This window comes from Candoia aspera, chromosome 2 (assembly GCF_035149785.1).
Source record: "Candoia aspera isolate rCanAsp1 chromosome 2, rCanAsp1.hap2, whole genome shotgun sequence".
Lineage (NCBI taxonomy): Eukaryota > Metazoa > Chordata > Lepidosauria > Squamata > Boidae > Candoia > Candoia aspera.
Genome location: NC_086154.1, coordinates 211,661,215 through 211,676,141, shown reverse-complemented (window position 1 = coordinate 211,676,141; position 14,927 = coordinate 211,661,215). Strand labels below are relative to the sequence as shown.

Genomic DNA, 14,927 nt, shown 5'->3' with positions numbered 1-14,927 from the left:
ATGTATATCCGTTACAATAGGAAAAGCAAATACAAACTAAACTCAGAGAGAGAGGAGAAAAAGAATACAAAATGCAAAGAAAGACAAAGAAAAAAGAAAAAGGCACGTCGCCTTTTTTAAAAGAAGCGGCTGTATCCCACGGGGCTCCCTCTCGGGGAATGGAACACAACAGGAGATAAACACGCCAGAAGCCAGTTCCCAGCACCTAGAAGAAAGCGCAAAAGCGGCTTACACCACAGCGTTGTCCCCTCCGCCCACTGGTCCACAACCCTCCTCTGGTTCCACAGGCTTGTCCATCACCCTTCCTTAGCTCCACCCTTCCAGCCTCGTGTAGTGGGGAGGAGGATCTCGCGCATCAGGGCATAGCGATCGTCACGTGAGAGGAAAAAGGGGGTGTGGTTTGTACTCGTCATCTGACTGGTTGCAGCTGCCGGAAATCCCGCGCCACTAAGAAGAGGGGGGGAAAAAGATGGCGACAGAAAGGGAGCCCCCTCCTTTTGGGGACGGCAAGCCGACGGAGTTCGAGGAGCTGGAGGACGGGGAGGACCTTTTTACCAGCACCGTGTCTACCCTGGAGGTAGGGAAGTACTAGTAGTCGATTCTCCACTTTTCTCCCTTCTTGAACTCCCAATTCTCTTGACAGACCAGCAGCCATTGGGTTTGGCATGGCTGTCCGTCCTCCGTCCAAGAGGCGTTGACTTAATTCCCCCCTTCCTCAAGCCCGGCTCAGTCCTGCGAGTGGCACCTGCCTCCTCCTTCGCTGCCTCTCCCTGGCCCGTGGCTCGCAGTCCAAATACAGTACACCACCTCTTGGTTACTCCCAGCTGTGACACTTTCTAAAGCACTAAGTGATTTTATCTTCACCACTTTGGACGTAGCCACTGAGTGATTTCCTCAACTACTGTACAGCTAAGGTGTATGTAGTAGTGGGTGCTTCTCCTGGGGAGTGAGGTCTCAGTGTGCCAGCTGTTTGAGGGTGAGCATTCCTTGCAGTGCTGCATGAAGAAAATGCCTGTAAAACGGCTTTCTATGGGTAAAGCATATGTTCTGCTAGACTTAAATATTCCTCAGCTCTTACTTTCTTAACTTTTATTTGGCAGGGCTGCTAACTGAGGAATAAAGTGCTACTGGAAGATGTTAAAATACTTTCGAAGTTTGGCTGGGAGTTAGTCCCAGTGAAATCAATGGGTTAACTTTTCAGTTGGTATGTAGAAGATTCTGCTGTAAAGCTACTGATAAGAAGTTGAAGGGAGGTACTACACAGTGTTTATTTTTCAATATAGGCCTTTATTTGTTTGTTAGGTACTAATGTCCTGCACTATTGATAGAAATTTATTGGGATCAAGTACTGGTTTGTGTTCTTGAATGCGACGATTAGATTCATTTAATAACTGAAGCTTGGTTGTGACTAGTCTCATGTAAACATACAAACACAAAACATTTGTAAATCAAAATGTTTGATATAATTTGTAAGCAACCCACATTTACTACCTGTTTGCAGTATATGATAGATAAAAGCATTGTATAGAAAGCCTTCTTTCACAGGAAGGAGGTACTGATGTTTTGCTGGCTGTTCCTTCCTACCCTTAACTTCCAGCTTATTATGGTGAGTCGGTAACATTCTTCCCCCTGTGAATGCCTTCAGCGACAAAGTACATTATGAAGGAAATATACTCTCAGAAAAAAAAAAGTTTGAATTCAGTACTCCTGCCTTTAAACTGCTCAAGGTAAAATATGGCTCCACAAAGTAAAGTAAAACAGCAACTAGAAACAATTTGTTGGTATTAGATCTAATTATACAGATATTCGTATTTCTCATACATTGCTTACTCTTGTGCTGTGGATGAAACTGACAGCCAAAGTAGCTTTTTATTGGAACAAACTACAAATCAAGACCGAAACAACAGCAGAAATTGTGGCTAATGTTCATATCTGCAATGAAATAAAATCAATGCTTACTGAGTTGGCCATTAAGGTAAAAGTAACAGTGATAAATAGGAGATTTGACATTTGCAGAATTTGATTTTGTAACTGAACTGTAGCCTAAATTACTGTAGCCATAGTGACTTCCACTAGTTTTTGAGCCCAGCAATTCAATGCATGAGAGATGAATTTGGAACTTTGGTTAAAACTTTGCTACATAATAAAATTATTGTCACAAGTTTTATCTCTACTCTGGGACTTGACTGCTGCTTTTCAGAGTGGATTTGTTTTATTAATTTATTAAACAAATTTATAAGACTGCCCGACTCACACATGGTAACTTTGGGCAGCTTACAAAATTGAAAACCATAAAAACACAATAGATACCCCACAATAGATAGTATAATACTCTGATATGATTGAGGACCCTATTTTAATCACTATTTTACTTACTTTGAGGTGTTGAAAGTTAAATGTTCAAATAACTACAGAGCTATAGAACATTAGTTATTTGTTTTGTTTTTTTAAATAACCATTTCCCCTGAATTTGGTTCCATTTAACTGTTGAGGCAGCATAGCTGTGTTCTGCACTGTTAAAAGGCATGGGTTAGTGAAGTCACATAGGGTATTAAAATGTTATCTTCCAAAGGTAGAGTGTCTTATCAAATGATTTCTCCTGTCTCAACATCGTTTCCTCTGGCAGATAGTACACAAACGCTCAGATGCATCCTCTACTGCCTAAATACAGAGGCTTCCATGTAATTTAAATCAACAGTAATCTCTCCAGGGAAACTACCTATTATGTGTAATCACCCCAGGGAAATTAGTACAGGTGTGAAAAATATTTTGACTTCAGAGTGCCTGATTTTGAGCTGTTACAACCTTATAGGCTGTGATCAACCTTACTTGAAGCATCCCAAACTCAAAACAAATTCAGAAACACTTCCTGTGAGGTCCAAACAGCTTGTTTCAAATTCAAAACATCTTGTACACCTCCAGAAACTATCTAATAGGTGGCTTTTTTACTGTTGTCCTGTAGCATGTCCTTTATCTGAACAGCTTGCTGTATTTGGTGTCCAAAGTTTGGTTTCCTTGAATAAGCTGCAAGCGTAACTGTTATCCTTAGAATCAAATAGAATCATGTTAATGCTACCATTTTCCCTGAATATTTATATTCCCTTTTCTGATTATACTGTATGTGTCAGCACTTGATATTCAAAAGCTGAGTGCTCTACCAGTAGACTGTGGGTTCACACACTAAAATGAATGGGCAGTAATGGAATCCATGCCCACAAAATGTTCATGAACTCTAGTTAGGTAGCTTTAGTTGTTTGTAGTTGAAGCAGTTTTTAAGCCTTAGCAAATAAACAAGAATGAGTCATTGACATACACACAGTAGAGATCTGTTTCTTTTATCCCGCCCATCTGATTTGTCATCCAATTTCCAACAGCACCTAGCCACTCGATACTGGAGTGAATGAATGAAAGAGTGACCCTTCCAGAGACTGTTTTTTTTTCTTTTTTACTCCTTTTGTATTATATATTACTTTAATAACTAAATGGAACCTTTTTGTTCAGAAACACTATTGTTGCTGGGGGTCTGTGGTGCTTCGGTTTTGTTTTTCACTTATCCTGCTAGAAACTTGTTGAATAAGGCAAGCCTGATCCATCAGGCCTTAATTTTACATCCGTAAAATGTATTCATCTGATATTATCCAACTGATATGTAAAATGTTGATAAAAATAGTTAGACTACCCTAGAGTCATCCTAGGGCTAGCTCCACAAGAAATTGTATTACTGGCCTTTCATGGTTCACTCATTGGCAGCCCAGCCCTTGACTTGTTCTGCTGCATTTAGCAGTGTATAAAACAAGTATTTTAATGTTTTTTAACTTTGTGAAAAATGGAAGGATAATCAGTGTTAGCACTGTTGCATAGTCACTTAGAAAACATTGTCGTGTTTTAAGGTTTGAGATTTAAAAAAAGATTTTTAAGTGGTAGTGGTTTAATCATTTACAGATAAACCTATGTAGATGAATCCAGACATTCAACTGCATTAAATGACATTTAATTTAATTATGTCTTCATATGATTAGATTTAAGAGGTTTAAGTTTGGATATACTTACATTAAAAAAAAATAGAAGCTTTAAAAGTCAACAATTAAACTGGACTAACAAATTTAACAAATGTACATTTAAATTGGATTAACAAATATCAATTAAATTTTAGATTGATATTTGAGTACATATGAATGAAAAATATATTGGAATATCACAAAGTGAAAACAATAGCGAAGATATCCTGCTAAACAGTGATTAATGGTTCTTTAGTGTCTTAGCCTATAAATTTAAGGAAATGGAAATTGCTGACATCAGTATATATGTATTCTGTTTTTCAAGTTCTATGCTTGTGAATGTTATGAAAAAAAATACTGAGTGTTTCTCAACTATTTGTTCCTTTCTCTAGTCAAGCCCTTCATCTCCAGAACCAGCCAGTCTTCCTGCAGAAGACATCAGTACAAATTCAAATGGTCCTAAGCCTACAGAAATCTTACTAGATGATGACAGGGAAGATCTTTTTGCTGGTAATTTTCTTTCCACATTTTTTAAAACCAGTTATTTACTGGAACAACTTCAGTTTACACACTTTTTTATATTGTATAATTTCAGTGATCTGTTTTGCATCCTTTATCATCATTCAGTTACTTTAAAATACATGGGAACAGTTTTTAACATTTAAATAAAATTGGTCTGAATAACTATAGCATTATAAATGGGTAGCAAGCAGATAAATCTCTCCTATGTGAAATTATGACTTGTTACAAGATCAGGCCTTCATTAGCCTTAATACATATGTTTTCTTCCTTTTTTGTATAAACAGTAGAGATTGAAAGATTAAAAGCTTGTCTTTGCATATTAATAGCTCCCTATTATGTTTCAACTTGAGAAATCATGGTTTGATCTAAGTTTAACAAGGCAAGCCATAATTCCTGTGTTCAAACTCTTGGCTTAAATTATAATGCAGAATATGTTTTACTGAAACTGTTTCAGTAATTGAAGTAGTTTAGCATGAAGGACATAGCTTAATTAAATTAGCTTCATTTGTGCATATGTACTGACAGACATGGTTTTGTAAATGATGTTCAAGAAATGGTCACTCAGTTGCATGGCACTGCTTCAGTTCTCCTCAGACCATAAGTTACAGTCTGTGGGCTTTCCTTTTATCTTTGTCATGTGCTGGATTGCTATGGAAGAAAATACAACCAATGAGAGCAGATTTCTAAGAGCCCCGTAATATAAGTTCTCCAACAATTGCTCTCCAAGATCCAACAGTTGATGTACTTCAACTTTATGATAATTTGTCCTTAAGGCAAAATATAATCAAGGTTACAGACAGTATGAGAGGTTTGTTCACCGGGCTACTCATACAACTGAATACGTATTTCTGTTCAGTTGCTATTTCTATTTAGTTGCTTATGGGGAGTTTTGGTGCTAATTTTTAGATAAGTTACACTGATAACCTAACTTGGATTGTGAACTCTAGCAAACTAAATAACTATTTCAAGAACAAATACAGAATTTCTTGAGGGTTGGGGGAGGCAGTTATTTAAAAATACGAACAGTCAGTGCTTGTTTAAAAAGGTAGAAAGTTTGTCCCAGCCACACCTGACTAAAATATTATGTGTGTTTAGTCTTAGTCCTTTTTCATAAGGTGACAGCTTTTCATTGAAAAAGAAACAGTGCAGAAAAACTTTGTACAGAATTTCTTTTTATCTAGTCAATCTTGGCTGATCTTGAAAAGCTAGGTGGTGTTGGATCTACTTTGGACCATGTATTTGTATGTGGCGTGGCCAGGAAATGCCAGGACTGTAGACTAGATTGGCATGTAAGAAAAAAAAATCCTAGGATAAGGCAGCGACAAAGCAGTTCTGTATTGTTGTCTAACAAAACTACATGAATGTGTGTATGAAGTTACCAGGAGCTGATCTGAACTTGGCAGAGACTTTACTACTGCAAGCCAAAAGAATGTTATAACTCCTGAATTCTATGTAATCAAAACCATGCTTTAAGAAAGGGTAATTAAATATAAGAATCTAAGGTTGCTTCACCCTTTATAGGTAGTTCTCATTTAGTGACCAGAGTGGGACCCAGAATTCAGTTGTTAAGTGAAGCAGTTGCTAAGTGAAACTGCGACTGTGTTTATGATCTTACTTCAGCTTACCTTCTGCTTTACAGGCCTGCGAAGGTCATAAATGTGAAGATTGGTCATAAAGTCACTTTTCCATCACCGTTGTAACTGTGAACGGTCACTAAATGACCTCAGGTAGTCCTCGACTTACAACCACAATTGGGACCGGAATTTCCATCACTAAGCGATGTGGTTGTAAAGTGAGATATCATGTGACCGTATCGCTTAGTGATGGCAATCCTGACCATCCCCATTGCTGTCATTAAGCGAATCTCACCAGTTGTTAGTCAAGGATCCACCCCAATCCAAGCCATTCTGGGCTTGGTCTCTCCCAGCCCGGAGCCTCAGTAAGGGAAGGGACTGCCTCCAGCTCCCCCCAGCCTCCTATCTCCCGCCCATCTCTGCCCTTTGGTCCGGCCTGCACCCTGCCTTGCAGGGTGACAAGCAGCCCCAGAACTGTGTGGCTCTGGGGCTGCTTGCCATGCTGTGGCTCGGGTTCCTTGGCGCGCCATGGCTCTGGGGCTGCAAAAAGCCCCAAGCCACAGTGTGAAGTCTCAGCCGCCCCAGCCCGCTCCCAGCCGCAGCCATCCTTGACACCCTGCACTCTAAGACCCCTGTCATCCTGCGCTCTGCCACCCCAGCTGACCTTCTCCATCTTCTTGCTTCTGTTGCTGACAAGGCATGCCCTGCCTGGCCTTTCATGCCAAGAAGCCCCTTTGTGCTGCACTGCTGGGCTGCGGCTGGGCTTCGCGCTGCGGCTCAGGGGCTGCTTCTTGCAGCCTCAGTGCTGCAGTATGCCAAGAAGCCCCTTTGTGCCACACTTCTGGGCTGTGCTGAAATTCTGAGATCTTCCAAAGTATCATGGGAATGGGGTATACTGTTTGGAAAATGGCAGGTGCATCCCATTCTCGTGACGCTTTGGAAAATCTTAGAAACTTTCCAAAGGTTTTCCAAAGTATCGTGGGAACAAGGCTTGCTATTTGGAGAATGGCAGGTGCGCCCTGTTCCCTCCATACTTTGGAAGACCTCAGAAGCCCAGCCCCAGCCTGGCCCAGAACCATGGGGCTTCTTGGTATGAAGGGCCAGACCAGGCATACCTCATTAGCAGGATCAAGAGGACAGCAAAGGTCAGCTGGGTGCTGCAGGGCCTGCAGAGCACAGGGCAGTGGTGTGGCTGGGGCTTTGCACTGGGGTGAATGGCCAAGGCGCAGGGCTTGAGGCGGCACTCCTCAGCAGCAGTGCCAGCTGCACTGAAGTAGAGGCGTGGTGGTGGCGGCCGGCTGAGCCTGCTGAAGACCCTGGGTCTCTAATTCAGCCCCGCATTGCCACTAAAGAATGCTGCTGTGCAAGGCAGCCAAAAGGGCAGAGTTGGGGGCAGCGGGGAGATAGGCGGGTGGGGGGATGCTGAAGTAACCCTGCACTCATAAATGCTGGTGGGCTTCCCAGGCACCTGAATTTTGATCATATGACCGCAGGAATGCTACAATGGTCATAACTTTGAGTACCGGTCGTAAGTCCCTTTGTTCAGTGCCACAGTAACTCTGAATGGACGTAAGTCAAGGACTACCTGTACCTGTATTTTTAAATGTTTTGATGTTACATTCCCATATCAGTAGCTTAACATTTATTAAATGTTATTTTAAAAAATGTATAATGATGGATTATAATTATAGCCATCATAGTGGAATAAAAATATATTGGATCAGCAGCTTTTCTCTTGCACAGCATCCAAACAGCTCACTGTTCATAAGGTACTTGGAATGCACTGAATCCAAGAACATGTAGAATATATCCAATCTAAGGTGCTTTGAGATTCTATCAGTAAACTACTATGTTATATTCTATTGTTAGTTATATTTGTCAAATCGAGTAAATACTTTAACTATTTGGTAATATATATTTTAAGCAAAATAAAATTCTTTTTGATGAATACTTTTCTACTTCATTTCGTCTATCTGATCTCTTCATAACTTAGATGTATAAATTAAACAAATGGATATTATAATCTATACTAATAATGCCTGAAATTATGGCTCAACTTTTGGTGAGAGGGAAGCGTTTAAAAAGAACAGTTATTAAATTGCCTGTGTGTCATCTGCTTTTCCCTAGAAGCCCACTGGGTTTACATTGGCCACAGCCAGAATACTTTTCGGTGCTATAGGAAAGTATTTTATATATATCTTTTACAGAAACTACTAGATAATGGATGATAGTAAAAAGTATATTCAGTGTAACTTCCATCCTTTAATAGTATCCTGATTACTTTTGCAGTTGGTCATAATTTAGCATTAATAGATAAGTTTTTGTTTCTTGTAACTAAAGAGTATGTTACAAATATAAATCATGTATCACGTAATTTAAATTAAGCTTGTTCTGAATTCTAGACTTTTCGCAATAATACTGAGGATCAGTGACCTGTACAGGAGTAAATGAAAGATAGTGCCAAAAAATGAGTCCCTCTCATTGTGCACAAATGTATCAAAATATTCAGAATAGTGCATAAATAGTTCTCTCTTTTTTTATTTAGAAGCTACAGAAGAAGTTTCTTTGGATAGTCCAGAAAGGGAACCAATACTTTCTTCAGAGTCTACTCCAGCTATTACTCCTGTTACCCCAACAACACTAATAGCACCAAGAATGGAATCAAAAGCAGTAGTGGCCCCTGTGGATTTTGACAGATGCAGAGAAGAGGTATTGATGAAGTTAATGCGGCAATTATCAAGCTGGGGACATAATTTACAATCAAAGTAGATGTGAATATTTTGGCAATGATCACAATAAAATATATTTTTTAGGAATAAATAGTTAACTTTATTTAGAAATTGATATTTATTCTTATGATAAATTTATGTATGATGGGACTGGTTTTACAATTCCCATAACTGTGGTCACTTCTGCAATGAATGCTGTCTTGCTTTTTTATTAATTGCATACAAGTTGTCGGAGCCTTTTTGAATGAATATTGGAATAAAGATTTTAACACAAACAATGGCTATTGCCAATTAAGAGAACTTGAAAAGCTTTTAAATGGTTTTGCAATTACCCACTTAATATCCTGACCTGATTCAGAGGTATCTTTGTCTACTAAGCAAGCAGAGATAGACATGAGTATTGTATCTGTTCTCCCTATCCTTATATTGTATTTATCCTCTCTCTCCTATAAGCACACTGAACTCAGAATATATTTAAACAATTGAAATTTTCTGTTATATACTCACTAGATTGGAACATCTAGTTTATCCTGATCATAATTTCTTAGCACAGTCACAATCAAGATTTTGGGCTCTTTGCAGCATGCTAAGAACAGAAAGGTATGGCAACATAATGCTTGTCCATATCTTGGTTTAACTCAAGAGATATTGCAATAAAGATTCTGGAGTAGGGCTTTCTTCAAGCAATTTTTTTAACAATTTAAACTGCTCAGATTGTGATTATGAACTATATAGTAATAAGATTTCTTTTACCTTAATTCATACTCTTATCCTAGATATATCATGCAGTCATGATGTAGTTGTATTTCTCAAAAACGAATCAATGCATTTGCTTGATTTCCATCTCAACTTTTGCTCTCAAATTTAATAATGTGATTTGTTTAGGTGCAAGACCAAAGTAATACCAGTTATTGTTAAAACAGGGCTTCATTTTCTGTTTGATTAATATGGTAAATGTATCCATAGTTGTAATTGTATTCAACCATTCAACAGTCAGTGGCTTGACTTTCTCAAACATGGTATTATGAATTTCCAGTTTTCTTTGAAATTGGTGCAGGTGTTTTAGAACTATGTATCTTGAAAGCTGATTTTCAGTCAGAGGGGAATCAATGTATATGGGTGGAGCAGATATTAGTAATCCAATAAAATATGAGCAAGGAGATGGGACTAGTCCAGCTATGAAGCTGAAGTTATTTGCAATCAAGGAAGTCCAAGGAAAAGTCTTTTTTTTTTAAAGACTTTTGTCCAAGTGGACAAATAGCATTTGTTTCTCGATGCTAAACATTTGATTCTATATGAAAGTCATGTATGGCTCACCACTTTGAGAAATAAAGTTACTTCAAAAAGAGAAAAATAAAAGGATAGCAGTATTTTTTTTTTTTTTTCAGATTATATCCTTTCTCTGGCTTTAATTATTTTGGTTAAAACAGATCATGTACAGTTCTGAAATGGATGTGCATACCACAGGATTAAAAAAAATCTTGAACACTGCATTCTCCTTTCTCCTATCTAGAATAGAAAATATAAATGAGAAAAGTAATTATAAATGAGAAAAGTAATGGTCTTAATTAAAGGCATTGCTTGGAAATAAAGGTTCTAAAATGAGTTATAGATCTAAAGGGAAAAAAAGTACAAAGGTAGTGACCTGGTTGCTTTTAAAAATTGGAATATGTTTATCCCCTGCACTATAGTGTTTACAAAATGATGGTGCATTGTCACATGATGAATCTTGAAAGCACCAGAGCAGACCTTTCATCTTATCAAAGAGCTCTGCAATTCTGTGTCTTAGACTTTCTAAAAGTTAAAACAGGGTAACTTACCCTGTTTTGGCTAACTTACCTTGTCTATCCCTGACCACAAAGTTTTGGGGGGGAAAGCCAAATCTAGCTGGATTTTATTCTGATTAGTATTTGTTCCACTGTGGATCTACCACATATCTGCTATAGTATTCCTAAATCTGCTTCATTAGGTTGTCCGGCGGAACTGTTTCTAATCCTTAGTGGTGATCAGGAAAAATACTTCTAGGGATGCCAATAGTTTTTGCAATTTTTGTCATAATAGTAGTACTGGGATTATTTGATGGAATGATTTTTATCAAAATTCAAGTAGCCTTTATTCTTTCTCAATGCTAAAGGAAGTGGTTTAGTGCTGAGAAGTCATAACCTTGTATGAAAACTTTTCAGTCATGAGGTAATGAGCATTAACTGTAATTCCAACATTCTTTGGAAATAAGATGCATTGTGCTTTATCTTCTCTGATCTTAATTGTTCAAATGACTACCTTACTGAGAATCTAGTGAGCTGTGATTGGGCTTCTGATATTTGCTGAACTACACAGATGCAAAGTGTGTTGTTTAATCTTTTAGACTTTGCGACTGGGCATTAAATTTAGATTCTTGGAAGGAGTACTTGCTAATTATATTACATGTTTTTTTTCTAGATTGAAGAAGAAACAAATGGGGATGTATTTGATATTGAAATTAATGTGTCAGATCCAGAAAAAGTTGGTGAGTCTGAAAATTGCTGTATTAACTAAAGAACTATTACTTTAGTTTATAGCTGAACTTTTATGTATCCATTTAATTCACATGTATAAAAACTCTAATATTAATAAATTATACAAACAGTAGATAACTCTAAATACATATATTTATTCATGTACCATACAGGGGATGGCATGAATGCTTACATGGCATACAGAGTCACTACAAAGGTAACTTGTTACACGATAACTAAACAAATGTTGAGTGTTAAGCATTATATAAATACATATTTTAAAAATGCCCTTTTCTGTTTTTTTAGACTTCCCTAACTATGTTTCACAAAAATGAATTCTCTGTTAAAAGAAGATTCAGTGATTTCCTTGGTTTGTATGGCAAGTTAGCATCAAAATATCTGCATGTTGGTTACATTGTACCACCAGCTCCAGAAAAGAGTATTGTAGGTAAGTGTAGCTAATGAAAAACAACATTCATCTTCCATTGTGAAATTATTGCTCTGACAGTACAAATTATGTAGCATCATATAGATCTATTTTTACATCTATTTGACAATTTTTACTTCTAGAGCAGAGGTTCTTAACCCTGGATCCACAGACCCCCAAGGGGTCTGTATTTAGATTTCAGAGGGTCTATGAACTTGGATGGGAAAAAAAAAAATATCTTCATTTTCACTAACTTCTAACCACTAATGAATTACTTTATTAGTGGTTACAGGCTAGTGAAAATAAAATAGTTTCTTTATTAGTGAACTTTATTTTCACTGACCTCTAACTGAAACTTAGCTTTTCTTGTTATTGATTAATGGATTTTTTTAATCTGTTCAGTTGCGTCCTATTCTTGGCGACTGCCTAGACAAGTCCCTGTAGTTTCCTTGCCAAGAAGTGGTTTGCCATTGCCTCCTTGCTTGAGCTGAGAGAAAGTGACTGGCCCAAGGTCACCCAGTTGGATTTCTGCCTAAGGCAGGACTAGAACTCACAGTCTCCTGGTTTCTAGCCTGATGCCTTAACTGTTACACCTAACTGGCTCTCAGTGGAATAATAAAGAAGCACATATATTACTATGTTATACATTTATTTTTTAATAATTTGATAACTGAATTTGAACATAATAGATTTCCATTGTATTACAGTCAATATATATTTTATTTTATGCCTTTAAATTTAATTTTCTGAGAAGGGGTCAATAAGTTTTAACACATTCCCAAAGGGGTTCATGGCACAAAAAGGTTGTGGGTCTGCTTTTGAGATAAGAAAAGAAGAAGAAATGGAAATATGTAAGAGAATAGATTTAAATATTTTTGAAAGAAAAGTATAATTTATTTGAATGATAAAATATATTTTCCATTGTCTACTTAGTTATCACTTGGTCTTGGAGCATTTATCTACTTTTTCAATCTTGTGGTAAATTGACAGTAAAATTATTTCAGTTAATCTCTCTATTAATCATATACTGATCATCAGTATGCTGATGATACTCAGCTTTATGTCTCTACCCTGGGCCATAGTGGTGAGGCTACTGAGGTTTTGTCTCAGTGTCTGGGGCTATGTAGGTCTGGATAGGGGAGGACAGGATAAAATTGAATTGTAGCAGGACAGAGTTACTGTTTATCCATCAAGGTACTTTGGTGGCTCCAATGGTGTATCTCAATGGGGGAGCACTACCCCTGAAGAAGTAGGTCTGTGATTTGAGCATCATCCTGGACTCACAACTCCTTGACTAGAAGGTGGAAGCCGTGACCAAGATGGCTGCAAGTTAGATTAGCCATCAACTGCCAGCATTTAGAGCTCTTCCAGAGGGTGTTTGGGACTTATTAGAGTATTTTATGTCTTTTGGATCTTACTGGATCATGATGTTTTAATATTTGTATTTCTGTAAAGTACAGTTCTGTGGAATCATGATAGGTTATAAATGTAATAAGTAAATATTAAAGACCTGGTTGTTCTCCCAGGCCTTGGTTTAGGATGATGGTTGAGCCCTTCTGGTTTGGTTTTTTGCTGTTTGGTCTTTTGGGTTTTGTCTTCCACTCAGTTGTCTTTTTCTTGATATATTTTGTTTTAATGTTTTATTATAAGCCCCTCAGAGTCATTGTGGAGTTGGGCAGCCTCAAAATTGAAATAATATATTTAGAGAGAAAGGGAGTACATCTCTCAAGTTTTTTTTTTTGTTTTGCTTGTATAATCACAACATAATTAAATTTGCTTCTTAACAGTTCTTAACTGAAGAAAGCTTACCCATTTTTGTATAGGATAAGAATGGGTATAAAACACTTTTAACCCTTTGGTACAGTGTTCAAATTAATCAAGGGAATCAGTATCTCTAATAGTGAACATGAATTTTTCCCAAGAGAAATGGAGTAGATCAATGAGAAACAATACAGAGCATTGGTATAATTGAGAAGACTAATACTTGGTTTAAAAAAGCTTGAGCAGAATTCTGACTAAACAGTTTTATTTATCTGAGTGTTTCATGCTGACCATTGCGTGTTTCAAAAATAATTTGGAAGAAGTGCTTTGGACATTGCAAAAGTACAGCACTCCTGTTATTCATTAAGCAGCCTGACTTTTTTTCAAGCTTCAATATGAGTTGAGTCTGGAAAAAAAAGCTTCTGCTATTTTAAGAGGCACATTGATTTCTTAGAAGTGCTGCACTTCTGTCAGGGTCAAACATACACTTTCCAATTTGTTTTTGCTGTGTGCACAACCCTTGGCTGTGGGTGACTGTTTTTCTCTTTTGGATTTGAGGAATGTCCTTTGAAATGCTCTTATTTTTCATGGCATATTCAAAAGAGGAACATACTACAGTATATGTAAATCTTTCTTAATGTTGATGCTAATATTCCTGCTGTACAGTGGTAGCTGAATGAAGTTCTGCATCTATGAAGAACTCTATTCATGTTTAAAGTTTATCGGACTTTTTAATGATTATTCCAGATAAGCAGTAGTTAATCTAGGCCAGTGTTTCTCAACCTCAGCAACTTTTAAGATGTATGGACTTCAACTCCCAGAATTCCCTACCCAGCATGGCTGGCTGGCTGGAGAATTCTGGGTGTTGAAGTCGACGCATGTTAAAGTTGCCGAGGTTGAGAAACTGATCTAGGCTAAGACTGCTAGGGCTAGGTTGAGTCTTCTGGCTAGAGAACAACTCATTGCTGCTAGTTATCCAGCTGACTGCAAATATAATGGCTGATTTACTTTGCGCAGTCTGTTTGATCATCATGTTTTATGCTTCTGTATTCCCCCCCCCTCAGGTCTATATGTGAGTGAAAAAAGACAGAAATAAGCTCCTTTTGTTGCACTGTACTCCCTCTTCTCTTCTATAGGCTGCTAAAATAGTAGCCAAAAGTCTGTCCTTTTTAGATCAGTGGGCCCTTTTGGAACTTTGGAAGAATGTTACGGATATTCTTCCAAAATGACTGCAATGTATGGGTTAGCAATCAAAAAACACCCATTTTCCAGAAGTCAAATGTTTGAATTAATTCTCAATTACCTTTTTAATCTCTCAATATACTCTTCCCACCTTAGCTTATCTTTGCCTTTTTGGGGGCAGTAAATGAAGTAATTTCTAAACAAAGCCCTAGAGTGCAGCTAGTACCATTTATATTTTC

The 14,927-nt window shown here is 37.6% G+C and overlaps 1 protein-coding gene across 1 annotated transcript in view; it reads left to right on the top strand.

Annotated features, from left to right (window-relative positions):
* Window positions 1-403: 403 nt before the first annotated feature.
* Window positions 404-14,927, top strand: part of SNX2 (sorting nexin 2) — a 30,628-nt gene continuing 16,104 nt past the window's right edge. The window contains exons 1-6 of the mRNA XM_063295297.1: window positions 404-577; window positions 4,391-4,508; window positions 8,640-8,803; window positions 11,263-11,329; window positions 11,492-11,535; window positions 11,625-11,766. Coding sequence (XP_063151367.1) covers window positions 470-577; window positions 4,391-4,508; window positions 8,640-8,803; window positions 11,263-11,329; window positions 11,492-11,535; window positions 11,625-11,766 — 643 coding nt within the window. The 5' untranslated portion in view covers window positions 404-469. The remainder of the gene's footprint in view (window positions 578-4,390; window positions 4,509-8,639; window positions 8,804-11,262; window positions 11,330-11,491; window positions 11,536-11,624; window positions 11,767-14,927) is intronic.